Source organism: Larus michahellis, unplaced genomic scaffold, assembly GCF_964199755.1.
Source record: "Larus michahellis unplaced genomic scaffold, bLarMic1.1 SCAFFOLD_434, whole genome shotgun sequence".
Classification (NCBI taxonomy): Eukaryota; Metazoa; Chordata; class Aves; order Charadriiformes; family Laridae; genus Larus; species Larus michahellis.
In genome coordinates, this window is record NW_027436213.1 from 21,321 (window position 1) to 48,460 (window position 27,140).

The 27,140-nt window shown below is 70.2% G+C and overlaps 2 protein-coding genes across 3 annotated transcripts; both read right to left on the reverse strand.

Annotated features, from left to right (window-relative positions):
- Positions 1–645: 645 nt before the first annotated feature.
- COPS6 (COP9 signalosome subunit 6) lies at positions 646–7,867 on the reverse strand. Of its 2 annotated transcripts, XR_012585138.1 has the most exons (12): positions 7,731–7,867; positions 6,941–7,066; positions 5,713–5,844; positions 4,485–4,573; positions 4,340–4,402; positions 4,160–4,207; positions 3,753–3,867; positions 3,180–3,508; positions 2,760–2,997; positions 1,770–2,131; positions 1,211–1,557; positions 646–916 (listed from the first exon to the last, which is right to left on the reverse strand). XR_012585138.1 is itself a non-coding variant. In XM_074571719.1 (10 exons), the coding sequence occupies exons 1-10, from the start codon at positions 7,807–7,809 to the stop codon at positions 776–778; spliced, it is 987 nt and encodes a 328-aa protein (XP_074427820.1). In that variant the 5' UTR covers positions 7,810–7,867; the 3' UTR covers positions 646–775. The 2 variants fall into 2 exon arrangements, 1 of the variants encoding a protein (XP_074427820.1); XM_074571719.1 differs by lacking the exons at positions 1,770–2,131; positions 2,760–2,997 and having other exon boundaries at positions 1,211–1,311; positions 3,416–3,508.
- Positions 7,868–9,301: 1,434 nt separating this feature from the next.
- On the reverse strand, positions 9,302–26,492 carry LOC141737101 (uncharacterized). The gene is given in 22 exon segments (XM_074571718.1): positions 9,302–9,549; positions 9,898–9,984; positions 9,987–10,143; positions 11,370–11,438; positions 11,531–11,650; positions 12,006–12,324; positions 12,387–12,552; positions 14,607–15,129; positions 15,131–15,838; positions 16,501–16,728; positions 17,346–17,401; positions 17,638–17,764; positions 17,867–18,017; positions 19,430–19,546; positions 21,573–21,661; positions 21,796–21,883; positions 21,980–22,109; positions 22,926–23,076; positions 23,666–23,725; positions 23,862–23,933; positions 24,695–24,844; positions 26,392–26,492. Coding segments are annotated over 21 exon segments (3,795 nt in total). The 5' UTR covers positions 24,824–24,844; positions 26,392–26,492.
- Positions 26,493–27,140: the final 648 nt, after the last annotated feature.

The following is a 27,140-nucleotide window of genomic DNA, read 5'->3' on the forward strand; positions in this document are numbered from 1 at the left end:
CCCCTAGGGCCATGTTATCCCCCCCCAGGACCATGTCCCCCCCAGGACCATGTTATCCCCCCGCCCCGGACCACCCCATCCCCCCCCAGAACCACCCTGTCCCCCCCCCAGGACCCTCCTGTAGCCCCCAGGCCCATGTGTCCCCCCCAGGACCAACCTATACCCCCCTAGGACCATGTTATCCCCCCCCCAGGACCATGATATCCCCCCCAGGACCCTCCTGTACCCCCCAGGCCCATGTGTCCCCCCCAGGACCACCCTATACCCCCCTAGGACCATGTTATCCCCCCCCCAGGACCACCCTATCCGCCCCCCCAGGACCCTCCTGTAGCCCCCAGGCCCATGTGTCGTCCCCCCCAGGACCACCCTATACCCCCCTAGGACCATGTTATTCCCCCCCAGGACCCTCCTGTACCCCCCAGGCCCATGTGTCCCCCCCCCCAGGACCACCCTATACCCCCCTAGGACCATGTTATTCCCCCCCAGGACCCTCCTGTACCCCCCAGGCCCATGTGTCCCCCCCCCAGGACCACCCTATACCCCCCTAGGACCATGTTATCCCCCCCCAGGACCCTCCTGTACCCCCCCCAGGCCCACGTGTGTGTGCGTGTGCCCCCCCCCGCCTGGGTCCAGGCCATCAAACCGTTCCCATCCCGGAGCCGATTTATTAAAGGCGGGGGGCAGGGTGGGGTGGGGGGGGGGACAAAAAAGGGGGCGTGTGGGTGTCCCCAGCGTGTCGCGCGCCTGGTGTGTGTGTCCGTGTCCCCCCCCCGGCCTAGAAGAAGAGCCCCCGCATGCGGCGGCCGATGCCCTGCCGGTCGTAGAGGATGTTGAACTTGTTGACGAACTGGTTCATGGTGTTGCAGGTCTTGGTGATGGTGCCCAGGTAGGCCATCAGCCCCACGTCGTTGCATTGCTGGGGGGGGGGGAAAGGAAAAGGGGGGGGCGGGGGGGGGGTGTTACTGCGCTGCTGGGGGCCCCCCCAGACTGCATGTGTGTCCCCCCCCACCCGGCTCCGCTTCAGCTCCATCTAACCCCCGGCCCCGTCATCCGTAATGGCCACCGGCAGCGCCCCGGGGGGACGAGGGGACGCAGCTCTGCCCCAGAAGGGACGTGGGGACCCGTCTGTCTGTCCGTGTGTGTCCCCCCCCCGGCGCCAGCAGCTCCCTGGGGATCCCCCCCCCCCCCCGGCCCCCCAGGCGTGACTCACGTCGTAGAAGTCGGTCTTGAACTTGTCGGTGCTGAGCACGGGCAGGCAGTGGCACAGGGCGTAGGCTTCCCGCAGGATCTCGTGGTTGAAGGGGACCTCGCCTGCGGGGACCGTCAGCCCGCGGGGGGACACGGGGGGCGGGGGGACGCGGGGGACACGCACCCGTCCCATCCCCCCCCCACCACCACCGGGGGACCGTCCCCGCTCCCCCAGGGACATCCCGCACCCCAGCTTGGGCACAGGGGACGGGCCGCCTCCCTTGGGGACAGCCCTGTCGCCCCCCAGGACTCTGGGGACAGCCATGGGGACGGGGTTGTTGTCACCTCCCCGGGGCGATGGGGACGGCCCTGTCACCCTCCCGGACACTGGGGACAGCCCTGACACCCTCCCCTGGGCAATGGGGACGGTCCCGTCACCCTCCTGGGGCAGTGGGGACAGCCCTGTCACCCCCCAGGACACTGGGGACAGTCCTGTCACTGTCCTTGAGCAGCGGGGACAGCCCTGTCACCCTTCTGGTGTGATGGGGACGGCCCTGTCACCCTCCCCTGGCGATGGGGACAGCCCTGTCACCCCCCAGGACACTGGGGACGGCCCTGTCACCCTCCCCTGGGCAATGGGGACGGTCCTGTCACCCTCCTGGGGCAATGGGGACAGCCCTGTCACCCCCCAGGACACTGGGAACAGCCCTGTCACCCTCCTGGGCCAATGGGGACAGGGTTGTCACCTCCCCGGGGCGATGGGGACAGCCCTGTCACCCTCCCCTGAGCAATGGGGACGGTCCCGTCACCCTCCTGGGGCAGTGGGGACAGCCCTGTCACCCCCCAGGACACTGGGGCTGGCCCTGTCACCTCCCCTGGTGATGGGGACGGCCCTGTCACCCTCCCCTGGGCAATGGGGACAGCCCTGTCACCCCCCAGGACACTGGGGACAGTCCTGTCACTGTCCTTGAGCAGCGGGGACAGCCCTGTCACCCTCCTGGTGTGATGGGGACGGCCCTGTCACCCTCCCCTGGGCAATGGGGACAGCCCTGTCACCCCCAAGGACACTGGGGACCATCCTGTCACTGTCCTTGAGCAGCGGGGACAGTCCTGTCACCTCCCCTGGCGATGGGGGAAGCCCTGTCACCCCCCAGGACACTGGGAACAGCCCTGTCACCCTCCTGGGGCGACGGGGACAGCCCCTGTCACCCCCCAGGACACTGGGGACAGCCATGGGGACAGGGCTGACACCTCCCCAGGGCGATGGGGACAACCCTGTCACTGTCCTCGAGCAGCGGGGACAGTCCTGTCACCCCCCAGGACACTGGGGATGGCCCTGTCACCTCCCCTGGTGATGGGGACGGCCCTGTCACCCTCCCCTGGGCAATGGGGACAGCCCTGTCACCCCCCAGGACACTGGGGATGGCCCTGTCACCTCCCCGGGGCGATGGGGACAGCCCTGTCACCCTCCTGGGGCAGTGGGGACGGCCCTGTCACCCTCCTGGGGCAGTGGGGACGGCCCTGTCACCCTCCCCAGGCAATGGGGACGGCCCTGTCACCCCCCAGGACACTGGGGACCATCCTGTCACTGTCCTTGAGCAGCGGGGACAGTCCTGTCACCTCCCCTGGCGATGGGGGAAGCCCTGTCACCCCCCAGGACACTGGGAACAGCCCTGTCACCCTCCTGGGGCGACGGGGACAGCCCCTGTCACCCCCCAGGACACTGGGGACAGCCATGGGGACAGGGCTGACACCTCCCCAGGGCGATGGGGACAACCCTGTCACTGTCCTCGAGCAGCGGGGACAGTCCTGTCACCCCCCAGGACACTGGGGACGGCCCTGTCACACTCCCCTGGGCAATGGGGACAGCCCTGTCACCCCCCAGGACACTGGGGACCATCCTGTCACTGTCCTTGAGCAGCGGGGACAGCCCTGTCACCTCCCCTGGCGATGGGGACAGCCCTGTCACCCCCCAGGACACTGGGAACAGCCCTGTCACCCTCCTGGGGCAATGGGGACAGGGTTGTCACCTCCCCGGGGCGATGGGGACAGCCCTGTCACCCTCCCCTGAGCAATGGGGACGGTCCCGTCACCCTCCTGGGGCAGTGGGGACGGCCCTGTCACCCCCCAGGACACTGGGGACGGCCCTGTCACCCTCCCCGGGCAGTGGGGACAGTCCTGTCACCCCCCCCCCGGGACACCGGGGACAGCCCCGTCCCCGACTCACCGGCCTCGGAGGCCCGCACGTACTCCAGGATGAGCTTGACCCGACTGTGCAGCATCTTGATGGCGCTGTGCTGGGCGATGAGGTGCTCGGCCACTGCGGGGGACAAGGCCACGCGTGTCCCCCCCTGTCCCCCGTGTCCCCCTGTCGCCGCCCCCCCCCCCCCCCGCCCTCCCCAGGCGGCTCCGGCCCCCTCCCAGAAGCCCAAAAGCCACGTCCCGGCAGCTCCCGTCCCCACGTCCCTTCTCCGGCGCTGTGTCCCCTCCACGCGCCGCGTCCCCCGTCCCGCGCTGTGTGTCCCGTCCCCCCCCCCCCCGCGTGTCCCCCGCGTGTCCCCAACCCGTGGAGTTCTCCCCGCTGCCGGTGGCCGTCATTCGGGCCACGTGGTCCACCCCGATGCGCTCGGCCTCCTCGGTGGCCAGCGTGTAGGTCAGCTCCGCAAACAGCATGGTGGCCTGGGGGGGGGGGTGGAAACGACACAGGGGAGGACATGGCGGGGGGGGGGGGGGCACAACAGCCCCCCCCCCCCCCAGACCCTCCCTGCCCCCCCAGAATCTCAGTGGCCTCAACCGACCACCCCACCCCCCCCGAGGAACAACCTCCCCTGAGTGACCCCCCCCCCCCCGCCACGGCACCCCTGGAGCCCCCCCCCCCCCCCTCAACCTGAGCACCCCCCCCCCCCCGTCCCCTCCCTCCCACGGCCCCAGGCGACCCCCGGACCCCCCCCCCCCCCCAGCCCCAACGTACCTCCCCGTTGATGATGTCAATGACGGACTCGAAGACGCTGACGGGCAGCTGGGGGGGGGGGGGGGGCGGGGAGGAGAGAGACGTGTTTGGGGGGGTCCAGACCTACACTCGGCGGGGGAGGGGGGCGGGTCCTGGCCCCCCCCCCATAATGCAGCAGCCCTCCCCGCCCCCCCCACTCACGTCCGTGTGCTTCGTCATGGGGTTCAGCTTGAGGAAGAGGGGGCTCTCGATGATCTCACACACCTGGGGCAACGGGGAGGGGGGGTCAGGATGGTGGGGGGGGGGGGGGGGAGGGCACAGCCCTTCCAGCCCCCCCCCCACTCACCTGCTTGTGGACGTGGATGTCGGAGGGGTCGGGGGGGCCCCCGGTCGTGTACCAGCCCAGGAACTCCAGTTCCTTGAACACCTGCTTGACTGGGGAGGGACGGGACGTGGGGGGGGGGAAACGACCCATCACCACCCCCCCCCATCTGGGAGCAGTTGGGGGGGGACACACACACCCCACCGGGCCTTGGGGGCAGCAAACAGACCCCTTACCCGCCCCCCCCCCCCCCCCCACCGGCCCAAACACCCCTGTCCCAAGATACCCCCTTAAAAGCAGCCCAGGACCCCCCAGAATCACCTCAAACAGCCCAGGACCCCCCCCCCGGGCACCACAAGAGCCCCCCCCCCAAGGGAGCCCAGGACCCCCCCCCAGGGCAGCCCAGGATGCCCCAGGGCAAGCCAGACCCCCCCAGGACCCCTCGGGGCAGACCAGGACCCCTTCAAGGTGCCCCAAGACCCCCCAAGGTGAGCCCAGACCCCCCCGGGACCCCCCCTGGGGCAGCTCAGGACCCCTAGAACCCCTCGGGGAAGCCCAGATCCTCCCCCCCCCCCCCCAGGACCCCTCCCAGGGCAGCTCAGGACCCCCCCAGGACACCTCGGGGCATCTCAGGACCCCTTCAAGGTGCCCCAAGACCCCCCCAAGGGCAGCCCAGACCCCCCCCCCGGGACCCCTCAGGGCAGCCCAGGACCCCCCAGAACCGTCCCAGGGCAGCCCAGACCCCCCCCGGGACCCCTCAGGGCAACCCAAGACCCACCCAGCCCCCCCCAGCTCCGCTCAGGGCAGCCCAGGACCCCCCCAGGATCCCTTCAAGGTGCCCCAAGACCCCCCCAAGGGCAGCCCAGGACCCCCCCAGGACCCCTTCAAGGTGCCCCAAGACCCCCCCAAGGGCAGCCCAGACCCCGCCCAGGACCCCTCAGGGCAGCCCAGGACCCCCCAGAACCGTCCCAGGGCAGCCCAGACCCCCCCCGGGACCCCTCAGGGCAACCCAGGACCCACCCAGCCCCCCCAGGACCCCTCAGGGCAGCCCAGGACCCCCCCAGGGCAACCCAGGACCCCCCCAGGATCCCCCTGGGGCAGCTCAGGACCCCCAGAACCTTCCCCCTGGGCAGCCCAGGAGCCCCCAGCTCCGCTCAGGGCAGCCCAGGACCCCCCCAGGATCCCCCTGGGGCAGCTCAGGAACCCCGAGGCCCCCCCCCCAGGGCAAGGCAGCCCCCCCCCGCCCCCTCACACTGCTCCTCCTTGGTGTAGTAGTACTCCTTGTCGATGAGGACGTGGCCGTCCACCACGTGCGACAGCAGCTCGAAGGAATTCATCACCTCGATGTTGCGGCCCTCCTGCCGCCCGATGAGGGCCCCGATCACTGCCGGGGGGGGGGGAAAGGACGGGGGGGGGACACGGTGAGGGGGGGTTTTCACCAGCCGCCCCAGCCCAGCCCTGTGCCCGCCTCGTCTTTGCGCTGAGGAGGGGGCCCTGAACTGGTCCCTGGTGCCAGCTGGGACCAGGACAGGGGCCGTGGGGGCAGGTGGAGACACAACCCCCCACCCCACCCCACCCCCCCCCCCCCGGGGGGCTGCGGAAGGCTCTGGGGGGGTATGGAGAGCCGCGGGGGGCGGGGGGCTGTGGGCAACCTCAGGAGGCTGAGAGGACCCCGGGGGGAGGGTGGCTGTGGGGGTCCCGGGGGGAGCTGTGGGGCTGGAGAGGCCACAGGGGAGCTACGGAGGACGGCAGGGTGCTGGGGGGGCCACAGGGAGCTGGGGGGGAACCCCCGGGGGACCATGGGGGAGCCGTGGGGGACCCCGGGGTGAGTCACAGGAGCCCTGGGGGGGCTGTGGGGAACCCAAGGGGGCCGTGGGGAGCCCTGGGGGGGCAGTGGGGGACCCCAGGGGGGGTCACGGGAGCCCTGGGGGGGCTGTGGGGAACCCAAGGGGGCCGTGGGGAGCCCTGGGGGGGCAGTGGGGGACCCCGGGGGGGGTCACGGGAGCCCTGGGGGGGCTGTGGGGAACCCAAGGGGGCCGTGGGGAGCCCTGGGGGGGCTGTGGGGGACGCCAGGGGGGGTCACTGGAGCCCTGGGGGCCTGTGGGGAACCCAAGTGGGCTGTGGGGAGCCCTGGGGGGCTACAGAGGACCCCGGGGGGGCTATGGAGAGCCCTGAGGGGGCTGTGGAGACTCCAGGGGGGATGTGGGGGAACCCGGGGGGGGGGGTCCGGGGGGAGCCCTGGGGGGGCTGTGGGAGTCTCCTGGGGGGGGGCTATGGAGCCCCAGAGGGCTGGCAGGGGTCCCAGGGGGGGTGTGGAGGACACTGGGGGTCTGTTGGGACCCCGGGAGGGGCCGTAGGGAGCCCTGGGGGGGGCTGTGGGAGGCTCCTGGGGGGGAGTTATGGAGCCCCAGAGGGCTGTGGGGGGGTACCCCGGGGGGGGGTGTGGAGGACTCGGGGGGGGGGGGGGGGGGGGGTGTTACCTTGTCCGGGGCGCCCCTCCTGCGAGCGCATGCGGATCCAGTGGTCGGAGATGTTGAGGATGACGAGCGGGTGCAGGGCCACCGAGACGCTGCCCGTCACCCCCCCGGCCATCACCGAGGGGGCGGCTGCGGGGGGGGGGAGGGAGGAGGAGAAAGGGCTGCCGGGGGGGGCGGGGCCTGCGCCCGGGAGGCGGGGCCTCTGCCAGGAGGGGCGGGGCCTGCGCCGGGGGGGGGGGGGGGAGCAAGGCCTGGGGGTGTGTGTTATGGGCGGGGCAAATTCCCGGGGGCGGGGCCTTGGGCTTTGTGGGCGTGGCAAAGACCCGTGGGCGTGTCTCTGAGGTTTGTGGGCGCGGCAAAGCCCTGGGGGCGTGGCTCTGGGGGGGTTTGTGGGCGGGGCCTTGACTTTTTTTGGGCGGGGCAAAATTCGCCTGGGAGCGAATCCGCGCGGTTTGGGGGGGGGGGGGGGGGGCAAAGGCCCGCGGGCGGGGCCCTGCTGGTTGTGGGCGGGGCCCGGGACTTTGTGGGCGGGACAAAACGCCTGGGGCCGAATCCCCGGGGTTTGTGGGCGGGGCAAAGGCCGGGGGGGTGGGGTCATGCTGTTTGTGGGCGGGGACACGGGTTTGTGGGCGGGACAAAGACCCGGGGGGCGGGGCCAGGCGGAGGGAGCGGGGCCCCAGCGGGGCCTGGGACAGCCCCCGGCCGGTCGGGGGAGGGGGGGGGAGGGGGTAGGGGGCGGTCCCGGGGCGGCGGTGCCGGTCCCGTGTGCCGGGGGCGGCCCCGCGGGTTGTACCTGCCGCGTCCACCTCCATCCCGCCGGCCCCGTTGCTTCCCGCCGCGGAAGAAGAGGCGCCGGCCGCCGCCGCCGCCATCTTGGCTCGGGATGTCCCTGCGCGGCCGCCGTACGCCGCGGCGCTGCGCGTGCGCAGCGGGGCGGAGGCGGCGGGGGGGGGCGACGGCGCCTGCGCGGTGGCCAGCGCGAGGCGCGTGCGCAAAGGTGGGGGGGGGCGGGGACGAGGGACGGACCGGCCCCCAGTGGCTCCCAGTCCACTCCAGACTCTTCCCAGCGGCTCCCAGTTCCCTCCCAAGGCCTCCCATACCCTTCCCAGTGCCTCCCAGTCCATCCCAGTGGCTCCCAGTTCCCTCCTAAGACCTCCCAGTCCCTTCCCAGTGGCTCCCAGTCCCCTCCTAAGGCCTCCCAGTCCATCCCAGTCCCTTCCCAGTGGCTCCCAGTCCACCCCAGTTCCCGCCTAAGGCCTCCCAGTCCATCCCAGACCCTTCCCAGTGGCTCCCAGTCCACCCCAGTTCCCGCCTAAGGCCTCCCAGTCCATCCCAGACCCTTCCCAGTGGCTCCCAGTCCATCCCAGACCCTTCCCAGTGGCTCCCAGTCCATCCCAGTTCCCTCCTAAGGCCTGCCAGTCCATCCCAGACCCTTCCCAGTCCGTCCCAGTGACTACTAGTGCATCCCAGTTCCCTCCTAAGGCCTCCCAGTGTCCTTCCAAGGCCTCCCAGTCCCTTCCCAGTGCCTCCCAGTCCATCCCAGTTCCCTCCTAAGGCCTCCCAGTCCATCCCAGACCCTTCCCAGTCCGTCCCAGTGACTACTAGTGCATCCCAGTTCCCTCCTAAGGCCTCCCAGTGTCCTTCCAAGGCCTCCCAGTCCCTTCCCAGTGCCTCCCAGTCCATCCCAGTTCCCTCCTAAGGCCTCCCAGTCCATCCCAGACCCTTCCCAGTCCGTCCCAGTGACTACTAGTGCATCCCAGTTCCCTCCTAAGGCCTCCCAGTGTCCTTCCAAGGCCTCCCAGTCCATCCCAGTTCCATCCTAAGGCCTCACAGTCCATCCCAGACCCTTCCCAGTGACTACCAGTGCATCCCAGTTCCCTCCTAAGGCCTCCCAGTCCCTTCCCAGTGCCCTCCCAAGGCCTCCCACTCCCTTCCCAGTACCTCACAGTCCATCCCAGTGGCTCCCAGTCCACACCAGACCCTTCCCAGTGCCTCCCGGTGACTACCAGCGCGTGCCAGTTCCCTCCTAAGGCCTCACAGTCCCTTCCCAATACCTCCCAGTCCATCCCAGACCCTTCCCAGTGGCTCCCAGCTCCCTCCTAAGGCCTCCCAGTCCACACCAGTGCTCCCAGTGCCTCACGGCGGGGGGGTGCCAGCAGAGAGGGCGGGGGGAGCTCCCCACTGCAACCCCAGCAATGGTGATTCCCCCCCGCCGCCTTTCACACCGCCGCCCCAATGACTCCAGAAAACCCCAATTTGGGGCAAATCGCAGCCTTTATTCGCCAGCCCCACGCTGGGGAGGGGGGGGGTCACTCCCGGGGGAGTCAGTCCTGGGGGGGGGGGGGGGGGGAGGGGGTCCCCAGCTCACCCCGAGGGTCCCGTTCGGGCCAGAAGCCGCAGCGGGACCAGGAAAAGGTTGAGGGGGCAGAGGCCGACCCCCCTCCAGCCGTCTGGGGGGGCCGCGGTGTCGGGGGACGGGGGGTCCATTTGGGGGGGCTGGGGGGCCATCAGGGCGCTGTAGGCCCCACGGAGGTGGCTGTCGAGGGCGGCGCGGTCGAGGGCTCCCAGCTCCTGGGGGAGGGAGCCCAGCAGGGCCAGCAGCACGGCAGCCTCTGGGAGGGGGGGGGACACACACACACGGCGTCAGGACCCCCCCGTCCGTCCTGCGCCCTTCCGCGGGGGGGTCCCAGCCCCATGGGGGGGTCCAGCCCAGTGATTATGTCCCCATCTGGGGCCCCCCAGTTTGGGACTGACCCCCCAGCGAGCAACAGACACCCCCCAGTTTGGGACAGACCCCCCCCCCCCCCCCCCAGTTTGGAAAAGACTCTCCCCAGTGAGGGACAGACCCCCCCCATGACACCCAAACCAGCAGGGGGGCCCCCAGACACCCCCCCTCACAACCGGAGAGCCCCAAATTCCACACACACCGTCCCCCCCCCTCCATCAGGACCCCCACTCACCGGCTGGGGGGGGCGCGGGGCCCTTCCCACCCCGGCTGAGCCGCCCCAGGTACTCGTAGACCCTCTGGAAATCGACGGTGAAGTCCCCGGGGAGGGGGGGGACACGGGGGGCTGGGCGGGGGGGGCAGCAGGGTCCTCCGGTGCTGCCCCCCCCGGTGCTGCCCCCCCCGGCTGCGGCGGCGCCGTGGGTTGGGGGGGGATGGAGTGGAGAAGGCTCAGCGGCTCCGTGGCTGCGACGGTGAGGACCTGGAGGTGACAACGGGGGGGTCGGGGGGGGGGGGGTGTGTGAAGCGCCCTGAGATGTCCTCGGGCCGGGGGGGGGGTGTGTGTCCCCCCCACTTCCGAGTCCGTGATTTCCCAGAGTCGTAAAATCAGGGAACGGTTTGGGCTGGAAAAGGGGTTTCAGCTCATCGGGTGCTGCCGTTACCCAGCGCCGAGAAACCACCCCCCCCCCGCCCCCCCCCCCGGGACCCTGTCCCTCCGCAGCGGCCCCCCCTCCGGCTTCAAACCGGTGACGCCCCTTCCCTGGGCAACCTGTTCCGACATTTGGACTACGCTTTTTTCTTTTTTTTTTTTTGGAATTTTTGCCCAAAACAGCCTCGGCACAACGTGAGGCTGTTTCTCCTCATCCCATTGCCTGTTCCTTGGGAGAAGAGAGCGACCCCCCCCGCCCCCCCCCGGCTACACCCTCCCGGGACAGCGAGAAGCTCTCCCTAAATCCTGCTTTTCTCCCGGCCGAACGACCCCTGGGCTGCTTTGGGGAAGGTGCGGATTTGAGGGATGGAGCGGTCGGAGGACGAGGAACCGGCTCAACGGCTCGACGTCCGAGCGGAAACCAGTGAGGAGCGGCCGCTCCTCGAGGGTCGATACTGGGACCAGCGCTGTTCAGCATCCTCATCCGCTCTGGGGAGACCCCACCTGGAATCCCACCCCCGGCTCCGGAGTCCTCAGCGCAAGGGGGACACGGAGGTCTCGGAGTGGGGCCGGAGCAGGCCCCGGAGATGCTGGGAGGGCTGGAGCCCCTCTGCTGTGGGGCCGGGCTGAGAGAGCTGGGGGGGTTCAGTCTGGAGAAGAGAAGGCTCCGGGGAGACCTTCCAGCCCCTTCCAGTCCCTAAAGGGGCTCTGGGAAAGCTGGGGAGGGACTCTGGAGCAGGGAGGGGAGCCGTGGGATGTTGGGAAGGGTTTTCCGCTGAAAAGGGGAAGTTTAGATGAGATGTGGGGAAGAAATTCTTGGCTGTGAGGGCGGGGAGCCGCTGGCCCAGGTTGCCCAGAGAAGCTGTGGCTGCCCCATCCCTGGAGGGGTCCAAGGCCGGGTTGGACGGGGCTCGGAGCAATCCAGGCCGGGGGGAGGTGTCCCTGCCCGGGGCAGGGGGTGGCACTGGGTGACCGACAACCTCCACGACAACCGTGACGACGGCGATAACTGGTAACGGTCCCCATAATCACACCCCCAGACCAACCGGGACCCTCACCTGGGAGAAAGCGGCCGCCGTCGCCTCCTCCAGCCCCTCGGCCAGCGCCTCAGCCAGCTCCAGCCACACCTGGAAGGCGAATTAGGGGTGACACCGGGTCCCGGTCACCCCCCCACCCAGGGCCGGGACATCCGCACACACCCCCCGGCCGCCCCCCACACCTCGATGGGGGCCGGGAGCTGGGCACGGCGGCGGCGCTGCTGCTCCAGGCAGTGCCGGTACTGGGTGCGGACGGCCTCCCGCGCCGCCCGGCCCCGCAGCCGGGCCAGGAATGCCAGGATCTGTGGAAGAAGCGGGGGGGGGGTTAGGGGACCAGGGGCTGATCCCCCCAGGGAGCCAGGCATCCAAAACACCCCCACGTCCCCCTCTCAGGTACACCCATGTCACCCCCCAGGAACCCCCCCCGTGTCACCCCCCCACCCAGGACCCAGGCACCCCCTCATGTCACCCCCGCAGCGACCCCTCCGTGTCCCCCCCTCAAGGGACCCAGCAGTCCAAGACCCTCCATGTCCCCCCTCAGAGACCCCCATGTCACCCGCGCCCCCCCCAGCAACCCAGGCGTCCGTGGACCCCCTCATGTCACCCCCAGGGACCCAGGAGTCCGGGGACCCCCCTATCCGCCCCTCCCGCCCCCACCTCGGCCTCGCTCCGCCGGGGCAGACGCTCCCGCAGCGGCCGTAGGTCGGGGCGACCGAGGGCGGCCTGAGCCCGAAGCGCCGCCAGCAGCGCCCGCTTCTCCCGGCCGGACCAGGCCGCTCCCGCCCGCCCGGGCTCCGCCGCCGTTCCCGGGCCCGTCAAAAACCGCGCCGGGACCAGACGAGGCCGCGGCGGCGGCTTCATGGCGGCGGCGGCGGCGGCTCCTTCTTCATGGCGGCGGCGCGCCGTGATGGCGTCACCCGCGGCGCGACGCCGTCGTAGTGCGTCGCCGACGGCGCGCCCAGAGCCGCGGGGCACGCTGGGAGTTGTAGTTCCAGCCCGCCCCTCCCCCCCCCCGGCGCCGTCGCCATTGACACACACGGAGGCAGGCTTTTTTTGGGGGGGTGTCGGTTTATTCCACGTCTCGCTGCTGGGGGGGGGGTCCCGGGGGGGTCTCGGGGGGTCACGGGGCGGTTTCGGGGGCCTTGTCGTCGTCCGGGGGGCAGTCGATGAAATCCGCCAACATGGTGGCTGTCTCGTCCAGCTCCTGAGGGGGTCCCGGGGGGGTGGGGGGGGGGTGAGGTTGGGGCGGGGGGGGGGGGGGGCAACTGACCCCAGACTGTCCCCCCTCACCCCCAACTGCCCCTCCCCGCCCCAAAACTCCCCCGTCCCACCCCCAAAACTGCTCCATCTTACCCCAAACTGCCCCCCCCCAACTACCCCACCTCACCCCAAAACTGCCCCCAGCAGCCCCAAACTACCCCATCTCGCACCAAAGCTGCCCCATCTCACCCCCAACTGCCCCCCAGCACCCCAAAGCTGCCCCATCTCACCCCAAACGGCCTCGCCAGCACCCCAAAACTGCCCCTTCTCACCCCAAAAATCCAAAAACGACCCCCAGCACCCTGAAACTGCTTAATCTTACCCCGAACTGCCCCATCTCACCCCAAAACGTCCCCCCTTGCCCCCAAACTGCCCCATTTCACCCCAAACTGCCTCCCCAGCACCCCAAAACTGCCCCATCTCACCCCAAAACGTCCCCCCCTTGCCCCCAAACCGCCCCCAGCACCCCCAAACCGCCCCATCTCACCCCAAACTGCCTCCCCAGCACCCCAAAACTGCCCCATCTCACCCCAAAACGTCCCCCCTTGCCCCCAAACTGCCCCCCAGCACCCCCAAACCGCCCCATCTCACCCCAAACTGCCTCCCCAGCACCCCAAAACTGCCCCATCTCACCCCAAAACGTCCCCCCTTGCCCCCAAACTGCCCCGTTTTACCCAAAACTGCCCCATCTCACCCCAAAACGTCCCCCCCTTGCCCCCAAACTGCCCCATCTCACCCCAAACCGCCCCATCTCACCCCAAAACGTCCCCCCTTGCCCCCAAACTGCCCCATTTTACCCAAAACTGCCCCATCTCACCCCAAACTGCCTCCCCAGCACCCCAAAACTGCCCCATCTCACCCCAAAACGTCCCCCCCTTGCCCCCAAACTGCCCCCCAGCACCCCCAAACCGCCCCCTCTCACCCCAAACTGCCTCCCCAGCACCCCAAAACTGCCCCATCTCACCCCAAAACGTCCCCCCTTGCCCCCAAACTGCCCCATTTTACCCAGAACTGCCCCATCTCACCCCAAAACGTCCCCCCCTTGCCCCCAAACTGCCCCATCTCACCCCAAACCGTCCCATCTCACCCCAAAACGTCCCCCCTTGCCCCCAAACTGCCCCATTTTACCCCAAACCGCCCCATCTCACCCCAAACTGCCTCCCCAGCACCCCAAAACTGCCCCATCTCACCCCAAAACGTCCCCCCTTGCCCCCAAACTGCCCCATCTCACCCCAAACCGCCCCATCTCACCCCAAAACGTCCCCCCCTTGCCCCCAAACTGCCCCGTTTTACCCAAAACTGCCCCATCTCACCCCAAAACGTCCCCCCTTGCCCCCAAACTGCCCCATTTCACCCCAAACCGTCCCATCTCACCCCAAAACGTCCCCCCCTTGCCCCCAAACTGCCCCGTTTTACCCCAAACCGCCCCACCTCACCCCAAACTGCCTCCCCAGCACCCCAAAACTGCCCCATCTCACCCCAAACGTCCCCCCTTGCCCCCAAACTGCCCCGTTTTACCCAAAACTGCCCCATCTCACCCCAAAACGTCCCCCCCTTGCCCCCAAACTGCCCCATCTCACCCCAAACCGCCCCATCTCACCCCAAAACGTCCCCCCCTTGCCCCCAAACTGCCCCATTTTACCCCAAACCGCCCCATCTCACCCCAAACTGCCTCCCCAGCACCCCAAAACTGCCCCATCCTCACCCCAAAACGTCCCCCCTTGCCCCCAAACTGCCCTGTTTTACCCAAAACTGCCCCATCTCACCCCAAAACGTCCCCCCCTTGCCCCCAAACTGCCCCATTTCACCCCAAACCGTCCCACCTCACCCCAAACTGCCCCATCTCACCCCAAAACGTCCCCCCTTGCCCCCAAACTGCCCCGTTTTACCCCAAACTGCCCCATCTCACCCCAAAACGTCCCCCCCTTGCCCCCAAACCGCCCCGTTTTACCCCAAACCGTCCCATCTCACCCCAAACTGCCCCCCCCTGCCCCGTACCTCCTCCTTGGTCCAGGGGGGGTAGGGCTCCTCCTCCAACTGGGGGGGGGCGGGGGGGGGGCTGCCGGCCCCCCCCGGAGGGTCGGGGTCGGGCGGGGGGTGGGCAGCATCCAGGGCCGGGGGGGGCACCTCGGGGGGCTCCAGCAGGGGGGGTGGGGGGCTCAGGGATGCCCGGGGGGGGCTCCCCTTCTTCCTCCCCCCCCTCCTGAGGGGGGGGTTTGGTCTCCCCCTGCTCCTCCTCTTCATCCTCCTCCTCCTCCTCCTCGGCGGGGGGGGGCGGGTGGCCTTCCTCCACCTCCATCACCAGGGCGCCGGTGGTCCCGGGGGCGGGGGGGGGCTCCTCGGGCAGGGGCTGCCCCCCCTCGGCGGCCCCTTCCTCCACCTCTTCCTCCTCCTCCTCCTCTTCCTCCTCCTCGGAGAGGCCTTCCTCCTCCTCGTACTCCTCCTCATCCTCCTCGTACTCCTCCTCGCCCAGCTCTTCCTCCTCGTCGAACTCTTCCTCCTCTTCCTCCTCCTCCTCCTCCCTCGAAGAACTCTTCCTCCCCGAACTCCTCTTCCTCCTCCTCCTCCTCCTCTTCTTCCTCCTCTTCCTCCTCCTCCTCTTCCTCGCTGCTGTTGATGTTGATCACGGCGGGATCGGGCTCCCCGGGGATCCCCGCCGGCTCCGGGGGGGCGGCCGGGGGGAGGGATGGGGGGCAGGGGAGGCGGGGGGGGCGGCGGAGGAGGGGGAGGCGGGGGGGCCCCGGTTCCTCGGCGGGGGGGGAGCCAGCGGAGGGGAAGGGGGCGCCGGGGGGGGCCCCGCGCTCTTCGGGGCGGGGGGCGAGGGGGGCGGCCCCCGTTTGGGGACGATGACCACGCTGTCGTCGGAGTCGCTCTCCAGGGAGATCTCCACGTCCGAGGGCTCCTCCTTGTCGTAGTGCACGAAAACGGGGCGACGGGGGCGGCCCCCCCCCCGGCACCCCCTCCTCCTCCCCCCCCGGGCCGGCGGGGGGCTGCCCGGCGGGGGCTTCCCCGGGGGGCTCCTCCGCCAGCGGCGGCAGACGGGGGGGACCCAAAGGGTTGGCGGGGGCGGAACGGGGAGCCCCCGGGAAAGCCGGGGGGGGCAGGGGACGGAAGGGGGGAGCGGGGGGGTCCGGGGGGGCCCCCGGGAGGGAGGTGGGGTGCAGGGGGGGCACCCAGGGCCGGGCCAGGGCGTTGGCCACCACCAGGGCTTCGGTGCAGACAGAGGAGACCTGTGGGGGGGGGGAGGGGGGGGGCAGGGGGTTATTGGGGTGCTGGGGGTGATGGGGGGGGGGCGTTGGGAGTCCCCGGGGGGGTGGAGGGGCCCTTGGGTCCCAGCTCTCTGATGGGGGGGGTCCCAGAGGGTGGGGCTGTGGGGTGAGGGGGGGCTCAGAGGGGCCCATCTGTAGAACAAGGGCTTTTAGGGGTGTCCGGAGGGGGGGTCCTGGCTGTGAAATGGGGGGGGTCCAGGGGGGTGGAAAGGGATCCCGGGGGGGTGAGGGGGTCCCAGAGTGGGTGAAAGGGTCCCGGGGGGGGGTGAGGGGGTCCCAGCTCTGGGATGGTGGTGGGGGGGGTTCTTCGGGGGGAACGTGACCCATGTGGGTCTCAGCGATGGGCTGGGGGGGTCCCTGGGGGTCCCAGCTCTGTGGGATGGGGGGGGGGGGGGTCCGGGGGGGGTTAAGGGGTCCCAGAGGGAATAAGGGGGTCCTGGGAGAGGTAAAGGGCTCTCAGGTCTGGAATGGGGGGGCCTAGGGGAGGGTTGGGGGCCCCTGGGGGTCCCAGCTCTGGGATGGGGGTCCCGGGGGTGGGTCCTGGCCGTGGGTTGGGGGGCTCTGCGGGGGGGGTCCCCGCTGTGGGTCGGGGGTCCCGGGGCTGGGGGGGGGTCCAATCTCACCTGGAGGGCCGGGTCGCGCTGGCCCTGGCCGAAGGCTCGCAGGGCGCAGTGGAGGGGGGGGGCCGCGGCGGGGGCGGGGGCCAGCACCAGGGCCAGCAGGAGCTGGTAGAGGGCGGCCCGGCAGGGGGGGCTGGCGTAGGGGGTGCCGGGGGGGCCGGCAGCGGCGGCGGGGGGGGCCTCCGTCTGCGGCAGCCGCAGCAGCAGCGGCACCACCAGCTCCTGCAGCCGCTGCCGAGGGGACGGGGGTGGGGGGGCGTCAGGGGCGGGGGGTGTTCCCGAGCCCCCCAGTCCCATAACCCCCCCTCAACTGCCCCCCGAACTTGCCCCGGCCCCATACACACCCCCCCCGCCCCGAGTTGTCCCCCTCCCCTTCCCCCAGCCCCATAAGCCCCCCCCCACCTGGTCCCCCACTTGTCACAGCCCCATAACCCCCCCCCCCCCAAATTTTCCCGAGCCCCTTAAGCGCCCCCCCCCAACCTGGTCCCATACTTGTTATGGCCCCATAACCCCCCACCCGCTTGCCCCCCCCCCCCCGACTTTCCCCAGCCCCATAAGCCCCCCCCACCCGGTCCCCCACTTGTCACAGCCCCATAACCCCTCCCAAGTTGCCCCCCCCACACTTTCCCCAGCCCCATAAGCCCCCCCTTACCTGCCCCAGCCCCACAACCTGCCCCCGCCTCCCCCCCCCAACCCCACTCCTCGCTGCCCCTCCTGCCTTCTTGCAGCAGATGCGCCCCCCCCCGCGGCCCCAGCCTGGAAGCCCCCCCCAGGAACCATCCCAGCCCCACACCTGACCCCCAAAGCCCCAGTTACCCCCCCGGCCCGGCCCCACGGAGCCCCCTTACCCGGTGCGTCTCCTCCTTGATCAGTGGCCCCCCCGTCAGGATAGCGCGACGCAGCGCTGGGGGGGGGACATGGGGGTCAGCGACGAAGCAATTGCCGGGGCGCAGGGGGGGGCTCCCCCTTTCACCCCCTCCCAATACTGATGGGCGGGGGGGGGGCTCCCCTTTTCTCCAACCCCCCCCAGCAACAAGGGGTCGCAATGGGGCGAGCGAGGCCCCGAGGGAGGGGTGCAGCCCCCCAGCTTTGCTCTTCGGGGGGGGGGGGGTCCCGGTGTGTCCCCCCCCTCCCCGGTACCTCGCAGGGCGGCCCGGCAGACGTCGCTGTTGGCCGCCGGCTCCAGCTTGCGGTGCAGGGGGGGGGCGTCCCCCCCGTCCCCCAGTTTGGGCCGTTTCGGGGCGCTGGGCTTGGGCTCTGCCTTCAGCTGCGAGGGGGGGGGGGCGGAGAGAGAGGAAAAGGGGGTACGGGGTGTTTGGGGGGTCCCGGGGGGGGGGACACAGGGGGTTGAGGGAGGGGGGGGTCTCACCTTGATGCCCTCGGCGGGGGGGGTGATGTCGCTGAGCAGATGGGCCAGCAGCACCTCGCCGGGGGCCCCGGGGCCCTGCAGCACCCCCGAGGCGGCCCCCGCCACCTCCACCCACAGCTCCAGCACCTGGTATAGGCGGGTGCGCACCGCGCTGGGGGGGGGACGGGAAACGGGGCGTCGGGGGGGGGCGTGGGGACCCCCAAACCTCCCCACATCACCCCGGGGACACCTACATCGCCCCCGGGGACCCCCACAATCCCTCTGAACACACCCACACCCCCCCCAGGGACCCCCACACCCCCCCCGGGGACCCCCACAACCCCTCTGAACACACCCACAACCCCCCCGGGGACCCCCACACCCCCCCCGGGGACCCCCACAACCCCTCTGAACACACCCACACCCTCCCCAGGGACCCCCACACCCCCTCCAGGGACCCCCACAACCCCTCTGAACACACCCACAACCCCCCCAGGGACCCCCACACCCCCCCCGGGGACCCCCACAACCCCTCTGAACACACCCACACCCCCTCCAGGGACCCCCACACCCCCCCTGGGGACCCCCACAACCCCTCTGAACACACCCACGACCTCCCCGGCGACCCCCACACCCCCCCCGGCGACCCCCACAACCCCTCTGAACACACCCACACCCCCCCCAGGGACCCCCACACCCCCTCCAGGGACCCCCACAACCCCTCTGAACACACCCACGACCCCCCCAGGGACCCCCCCCAGCCCCCCTGGGGAACCCTACACCTCCCTGGGTACCCCCAAACCTGCTCGGGGACCCCCCCCCCCCCACACCCCCTCAGGGACCCCCACAACCCCCAGGGAACCCCATAGTCCCCTGGGGATACCCACACCCCCTTGGGGACCCCCAAACCTCCCCTGGGACCCCCCACGTACCCCCAGCGACCCCCCCGACGCCCCCAGGGATCCCCACGACCTCCCCCTGCACCCCTCCATCTGCCCCAGGGACCCCCAAACCACCCCCCTCCCACCCCCAAGGACCCCCAAACCTTCCCCCCACGGGCTCTCAGGGACCCCCAAACCTCCCCCTGTGCCCCCCAGCTGCCCCAGGGACACCCAAACGTCCCCGTCCCCCCCCCCAAAGACCCTCAGACTCCCCCCTGTGCCCCCCCAGCTGCCCCAGGGACACCCAAACGTCCCCGTCCCCCCCCCCCAAAGACCCTCAGACTCCCCCCTGTGCCCCCCCAGCTGCCCCAGGGACACCCAAACGTCCCCGTCCCCCCCCCAAAGACCCTCAGACTTCCCCCTGTGCCCCCCCAGCTGCTCCGGGGACCCCAAAACATCCCCCCACCCCTTCAGGGCCCCCGAAACCTCCCTCTGTGTCACCCCAGCTGCCCCAGGGACCCCCAAACCACCCCCCCCTCCCACCCCCAAGGACCCCCAAACCTCCTCCCACGGGCCCTCAGGGAGCCCCAAACCTCTCCCTGCGCCCCCCCCCCCCCCCCCCCACGCCCCCAGCTGCCCTGGGCCACCAAGGGCAGACACAGCCAGCCCCCCCCCCGCCCCCCCCCCGGGGGCCACCCCATACCTGAAGGGTTTCTCCTGCCCCGGCAGCGCCGCCTCCCGGGCCCCGCTCCAGGCGCTCAGCACCTGGGGGAAGAGGCGCCCCAGGACGCTGCCCCAGCGCACCAGGCGCGCCCCACACCTGCGGGGGGGGCGGGGGGGGGGGTCAGGGTGGCACCACGGACCCCCCCCCAGGGCACCCCACATCCCCCCGGCGCAGCCCCAGCCCCCCCAGCACGGCCCTTCCCTCCCCATGTATTTCCCCCCACCCGAGTACGGCCCCCGCGCCCCCAGTGTCCCCCGAGCACCCCCAGCTCCCCCCCCGTGACCCCAGTCGTCCCCCCCCCCCCCAGCACGGCCCTGCTGCCTCCAGTACCCCCAAAAAGCCCCCAGTCCCCTCCCAGTTCACCCCAGTTCCCTCCCTGCTCAACCCTAACTCTCTCCAGTACCGCTAAAATCCCCCCAGTTCGCCCCAGTTCATCCCGCTTCCCTCCCTACGCAACTCTAAATGTCTCCAGTCCCCCCAAAAAGCCCCCCAGATCCCCCCAGTTCACCCCAGTTCTCTCCTAACACAGCCCTAAGTGTCCCCAGTACCCGCAAAAGCCGCCCAGTTGCCCCCAGTTCATCCCAGTTCCCTCCCTGCACGGCCCCAGTGCCTCCAGTACCTCCAAAAAAAAACCCAGTCCCCTCCCAGTTCACCCCAGTTTTCTCCTAACACAGCTCCAGTGTCCCCAGTACAGCCCCCGTGTCCCCAATACCTGCAAAAGCCCCCAGTCTCCTCCCAGTTCACCCCAGTTCCCTCTCTGCACTGCCATAAGTCCCCAGCACCCCCAAAAGCCACCTACTTCCCCCCAGTTCATTCCCGTTCCCTCCCTGCACAGCCCTAAGCGTCCCCAGTACCCCCAAAAGCCCCCCAGTTCCCTCCCAGCACACCCTTAAGCATCCCCAGTACCTCCAAAAGCCCCCCAGTCCCCTCCCAGTTCACCCCAGTTCCCTCCCAGCACAGCCTTAAGCATCCCCAGTACCTCCAAAAGCCCCCCAGTTCCTCCCAGTTCCCCCCAGTTGCCTCCTAACCCAGCCCTAAGCGTCGCCAGTATCCCCAAAAGCCCCCCAGTCCCCTCCCAGTTCACCCCAGTTCCCTCCTAACACACCCATAAGTGCCCCAGTACACCCAAAAGCCCCCCAGTTCTCCCTAGTTCACTCCAGTTCCCTCCTAACACAGCCCTAAGCATCCCCAGTACCCCCAAAAGCCCCCCAGTTCCTCCCAGTTCCCCCCAGTTCCCTCCTAACACAGCCGTAAGTGTCCCAGTACCTCCAAAAGCCCCCCAGTTCCTCCCAGTTCCTCCCAGTTGCCTCCTAAGCCAGCCCTAAGCGTCCCCAGTATCCCCAAAAGCCCCCCAGTCCCCTCCCAGTTCACCCCAGTTCCCTCCTAACGCAGCCCTAAGTGCCCCAGTACACCCAAAAGCCCCCCAGATCCCCCCAGTTCACTCCAGTTCCCTCCTAACACAGCCCTAAGCGTCCCCAGTATCCCTAAAAGCCCCCCAGTTCCTCCCAGTTCCCCCCAGTTCTCTCCTAACACAGCCTAAAGCATCCCCAGTATCCCTAAAAGCCGCCCAGTTCACCCCAGTTCTCTCCTAACACAGCCATAAGTGCCCCAGTACCTCCAAAAGCCCCCCAGTTCCTCCCAGTTCCCCCCAGTTGCCTCCTAACCCAGCCCTAAGCATCCCCAGTACCTCCAAAAGCCCCCCAGTTCCTCCCAGTTCCCCCCAGTTGCCTCCTAACCCAGCCCTAAGCGTCGCCAGTATCCCCAAAAGCCCCCCAGTCCCCTCCCAGTTCACCCCAGTTCCCTCCTAACACACCCATAAGTGCCCCAGTACCCCCAAAAGCCCCCCAGTTCCCTCCTAACCCAGTCCTAAGCAACCCCAGTATCCCTAAAAGCCCCCCAGTTCCTCCCAGTTCCCCCCAGTTCCCTCCTAACACAGCCATAAGTGCCCCAGTACCCCCAAAAGCCCCCCAGTTCCTCCCAGTTCCCTCCTAACACAGCCTGAAGCATCCCCAGTACCCCCAAAAGCCCCCCAGTTCCTCCCAGTTCCCTCCTAACCCAGCCCTAAGCGTCCCCAGTACCCCCAAAAGCCCCCCAGTTCCCCCCAGTGCCCCCCCGGACTCACGCCAGGATAAGGGCCGACAGCACGTCCAGCACCTCCAGGTGCACCGAGGGCAGCAGCAGCATCTTCAGGGGACCGTCCCCAAACCAGTTCTGGGGGGGGGGGGGGGGAAGGGCACAGAGCAGGGTTGGGATCTGGACCCCAAACACGCCCCCCCACCCGCCCCCCCCTCGCAGCTGGGCTGCCCCCGGGGGCTCGGGGACCTTCCCCCCCCCCAAAGACTCACGATGTTCTTGCTGGTGATGTTGAGCGCACGGCAGACGAGATCCAAAATGTCCTGCACGGGGACGGTGACGGGGGCCACGAAGTCCTTGCTGCAGGAAAACCGGGGGGGGAAAGGGGAGGGGGGGGGTCAGGGGACACATGTTGGGGGGGGCTGGCCGAGTCGGGGGAGGGGGGGCGCCCCGTACCTGAGTAGGAGCTGGAGCACCCGCGCCAGCCCCGAGAAACGGTTGTGGAGGGTGAGGACGAAGCCGGTGTCACCGTCCTGGGGGGGCGGCAGCAGCAGCTCCACCCCCGGCCCCTCGTAGGGCAGCGGGTCTTGGCGGCGGGGGGGGGGAGAGACAAGGGGGGGCAGCGTTAGCAACAAGGGACCCCCCCGGGAACCCCCGCCCAGGAACCACTGGCCTACAGAGACCCCCAAAACACCCCTCAGGATCTCTGTGCCCCCTAGAGCCCCCCCAGCTCCCCCCCAGGTGTCTCTCTGTGCCCCCCAGAGCCCCCCCAAACCCCCCCCCAGGGTCTCTCTGTTCCCCCAGAGCCCCCTCAAACATCTCTCTGTCCCCCCAGAGCCCCCCCAAACCCCCCAAGAGTCTCTCTGTCCCCCCAGTGCCCCCCTGAAAGTCCCTCTGTGCCCCCAGACGGTCTCTCTGTGCACCCCAGAGCCCCCCCCAACCCCCCCGGGGGTCTCTCTGTCCCCCCAGAGCCCCCCCAAACCCCCCAAGAGTCTCTCTGTGCCCCCCAGAGCCACCACAAAAGGTCCTTCTGTGCCCCCAGAGCCCCCTCAAGCCCCCCAAGAGTCTCTCTGTGCCCCCCAGAGCCCCCACAAAAGGTCTCTTTGTGCCCCCAGAGCCCCCTCAAGCCCCCCAAGAGTCACTCTGTGCCCCCCAGAGCCCCCACAAACCCCCCCGAGGGTCTCTCTGTGCCCCCAGAGCCCCCCCAAACTCCCTCAAGGGTCTCTCTGTCCCCCCAGAGCCCCCACAAAAGGTCTTTCTGTGCCCCCAGAGCCCCCCAAAAGGCCTCTCTGTCCCCACAGAGCTCCCCCAAACCCCCCAAGAGTCCCTCTGCGCCCCCCAGAGCCCCCACAAAGCCCCCCCACAAGGGTCTTTCCACCCCCCCCGAGGGTCCCCCACCCACCGCTCTCGCTGCCCTCGAAGAGGGCCCCCAGTAGCCCGTGCAGGGTGGCCAGCAGCCCCTGCACCTCCTGGTTCCAGCACTCCGTGTGCCGCAGCCCCTGGGAGAAGCCCCGGCCCAGGGCGGGCAGCAGCGCGTAGCACTCGCAGGCCAGCTGGGGACAGCGGGGGGGGGAAACACGCGTCAGGACCCCCACCACCCCCCACGCCCCCCCTCGGGCCTGCCCCAGCCCCCCCAAGAACCACCCCGGGCCCCCAAAGTCCCTCCCACAACCATTCCTCCCCCCAGGGACTCCCAAAGCCGCCCCCCCGCCCCCGGCCTGCCCCAGCCCCCCCCCCCAGCTGCCTCTAGTGCCCCCGTGACTGCCGTGGCCCCCACCCCCAGGGCCCCCCACAAAATGCCCCGGACCCCCCAAGAACGGCCCCAGGCCCCCAGAGTCCCTCCCACAACCATTCCCCCCCCCAGGGACCCCGGCTGTCCCAGTTCCCCCCCCCCGGAGCCCACCCCCTGCTCCTTAACACCACCTCAGGGTACCCAGGCTTTTCTTAAGACCCCCCCCAAAATATTTCCCTAACGCCCCCCCCCCCACCCCCGCGGTTCCCAAGTGCCCCACACCCACAGTGCCCAAGACCCCCCAGTGCTCCCTCCACCCCCCAAAACAGCGCCCCACCTTCAACCTGCCATGACACCCCCCCCCCCCAAAACAGCTTCGGGGCTGGGGGGGGGGGTGTCCACCCATTTACCTGCTGCAGCTGTGGGGACTCGGAGTCGATACGGGAGAGAAAATACGCCGCCAACTTCCCCTGGAGGCGGGGGACACGGGGGGGATACACACAGAGAACGTGAGCCCCCCCCCCCCCATCACCACAGCCTCCTGAGGCGGGGGCACGGCACGGACCCCCCCCAAACCCCCTCCGGGGGCGGGGGACGGACGCTCACCCGCATGGAGCCGCAGGCGCGGGGGTAGAAAGTCATGCAGGACTTGATGCCTTCCAGCGTGGAGACCTCGCACTGGGGGGGGGGTGTCAGTGAGGCAGGTGCAGACCCCCCCCCCCCCCGGCACCAAGACCCCCCCAAACCCCCCGTGTACCCCCCGAGCCCTCCCACCCAACCCTCGTGTCCCCACAGCCACCCCCTGGGACCCCCCCCAGACCCCCTTATACCTTTCCAAAGCCTGTGACCCTCCCTAGCCCCCCCAAAGCCCCCCATAATCCCCATGAGCCCCCCCCAGACCCTCCCCAGCGCCCCCCCCCCCCGGCTCCCCTGGACCCACCCCAGCCTCTCATGTGCCCCCCACGGCCCCCAAGTGCCCCCCCAGCCCTCCCGCAGCCTCTCTGTGACCCTCCACAACCCCCCATGAGCCCCCCAAAACCCCCAAGTGGCCCCCCCAAGCCCCTCCGGACTCACCCCAGTCCCTCATGTGCCCCCCCCAAACCCCCATGTGCCCCCCCAGCCCCTCATGTGCCCCCCATGTGCCCCCACCAACCTCTTTATGACACCACCCCAACCCCTCCATGGTCCCCCAGAATCTCCAAGTGCCACCCCCTGCCCCACTAGACTGCCCCCCCTGCCCCCCCAGACTGCCCCCCCCGCCCCCCCCCAAAACCCCCCTGTGCCCCCCCAGCTCCTCTGGACCCAGCCCAGCCCTTCACGTGTCCCCCAGGACCCCTGCGTGCCCCCCTCCCCCCCACCCCAGCCCTTGTGCGATTATCCCCGGCCGCTGCGTGTGCCCCCCCCCGGCCCCATGCTGTGCCCCCCCCCCCGGCCCCCACCTCGGGCTTGAGGGCCAGCAGGGAGGTGAGGAGCCCGGGGATGTGGTTGGTGCCGATGTCCCGCGCCAGCTCGGGCAGTTGGGAGGAGAAGAGCAGCAGGTCGTGCAGCACGGCCACCCCCAGCGCCATGGTGGGGGCCGGGTCCTGCGACTTTGGGGGGGGGGGGGGGGGGGCGGGTCAGCGTGGGCCGTCCTCGCCACGGCCCCCTCCTTGCCACGACCCCCCAGTGCGCCCAGTCACCCGCTGCCACCCCCCCGCCCCAGCCCAGGCTGTGCTGCCCCCCAGCCCCTCCTCAGGGACACCCCCCCTACCCCCAGTCCCTGAGGACCCCCCCCAAGGAGCCATCCAGCCCCCCAGGATCTCCTCAGGGAACTCCAATCCCCTTGGGACACCCCGCCCCCCCCCAGCCCCATGGGAACCCCCCCAGTGTCACCCCGGCCCCCTGCAGACCCCCCCAGGCCCATGGGGACCCCCCCACTCCCCCCCTGGCCCCATGTCCCCCCCCCCCCCCCCCCCCGCCCCTTGAGACCTCCCTGTACCTGCAGGAGCTGCTGCAACCCCCACAGCCAGCCCAGGCAGTGCCTCCCCCAGCCCCATAGGGACCCCTAATTACCCCCCAGCCCCATAGGGACCCCTAATGACCCCCCCAGCCCCATGGGGACCCCCCCACTACCCCCCCCCTACCCCCCCAGCCCCTGGGGACTCCCCCATACCTGCAGGAGGTGCTGCAGCCCCCACACCCAGCCCAGGCAGTGCTGTCCCCAGCCCCATAGGAACCCCTAATGACCCCCCAGCCCCACGGTGACCCCCCACGCCCCCCCCATACCTGCAGGAGGTGCTGCAGCCCCCGCAGCCAGCCCAGGCACTGCCACCCCCAGCCCCATAAGAACTCCTAACAACCCCCCCAGCCCCATAGGGACCCCTAACGATCCCCCCAGCCCCACAGTGACCCCCCCACGCCCCCCCCCATACCTGCAGGAGGTGCTGCAGCCCCCGCAGCCAGCCCAGGCACTGCCACCCCCAGCCCCATAAGAACTCCTAACAACCCCCCCAGCCCCAGAGGGACCCCTAACGATCCCCCCAGCCCCACGGTGACCCCCCCACACCCCCCCCATACCTGCAGGAGGTGCTGCAGCCCCCGCAGCCAGCCCAGGCACTGCCACCCCCAGCCCCATAAGAACTCCTAACAACCCCCCCAGCCCCAGAGGGACCCCTAACGATCCCCCCAGCCCCACGGTGACCCCCCCACACCCCCCCCATACCTGCAGGAGGTGCTGCAGCCCCCGCAGCCAGCCCAGGCACTGCCACCCCCAGCCCCATAAGAACTCCTAACAACCCCCCAGCCCCAGAGGGACCCCTAACGATCCCCCCAGCCCCACGGTGACCCCCCCACGCCCCCCCCATACCTGCAGGAGGTGCTGCAGCCCCCCGCAGCCAGCCCAGGCACTGCCACCCCCAGCCCCATAAGAACTCCTAACAACCCCCCCAGCCCCAGAGGGACCCCTAACGATCCCCCCAGCCCCACGGTGACCCCCCCACGCCCCCCCCATACCTGCAGGAGGTGCTGCAGCCCCCGCAGCCAGCCCAGGCACTGCCACCCCCAGCCCCATAAGAACTCCTAACAACCCCCCCAGCCCCAGAGGGACCCCTAACGATCCCCCCAGCCCCACGGTGACCCCCCCACACCCCCCCCATACCTGCAGGAGGTGCTGCAGCCCCCGCAGCCACCCCAGGCAGTGCTGCTGGAAGGGCTCGGTGGGGCTCTCGCTCACCAGCAGCGACAGCAGGCACAGCCCCTCGAACCTGCAACGCCATTGGCTGCCGCACCCCAGGGACCACCCCCCCCCCCCCCGCCGGCCACGCCCTCCGCCCCCCGCATCCGACTGGCTGCTCTGCCGCCAAGCCCCACCCCCTCCCCGCACCCAGGGAGCCAACGGGAGAGGGGGCGCGGTCAGGGCGTGACCCACACGCGAGGCCTGATTGGCCACCGGCCTGCATGGCCCCACCCACCAGGGCGGGGCATCCCTGCTGATTGGCTGCTGGCACACCTAGTGCCACCCACCACGTGTCAGGGATCCAATAAGAAGCAAGAGATAGTGGGTGTGGCACAAGCAGGACACACGTCTCTGATTGCTGAGCTGCTCAGCCAATGGACAACACCACGGCAGGAGTGTGGCGCCGAGACAGCTTCTGATTGGCTGCGTGCTCGCACCCACCCAGAACAACCAATAAGAAAGAGGATTGTGTGGGTGCAGCACGTGCAACCCCTCCCGATTGGCTGCCTGCCTATGCAGCCCCACCCCCACGAAACAAAACCTCTCCTGATTGGTTTATCCCACGCCCGCGACCAATGGCGACGCAGCTACGCTTTGGAAACGTGTTCCCATTGGCTCCTGAGCTGGCCACACCCCCTGCGTTAGCTGACGCTGCTTTTTCATTGGCTCAC

Bases quoted from the DNA above. Each gene is read 5' to 3' on its own strand.
- COPS6 (XM_074571719.1), bottom strand. From the start codon at position 7,809: ATGGCGGCGGCGGCGGCCGGCGCCTCTTCTTCCGCGGCGGGAAGCAAC. The intron at 4,574-5,712 runs GTGAGGGGGCGG...GTCCCTCCCCAG, and splicing joins CTACACCAAGGAGGAGCAGT to TCAAGCAGGTGTTCAAGGAA. The intron at 3,868-4,159 runs GTACGTTGGGGC...CCCCCCCCCCAG, and splicing joins TTGACATCATCAACGGGGAG to GCCACCATGCTGTTTGCGGA.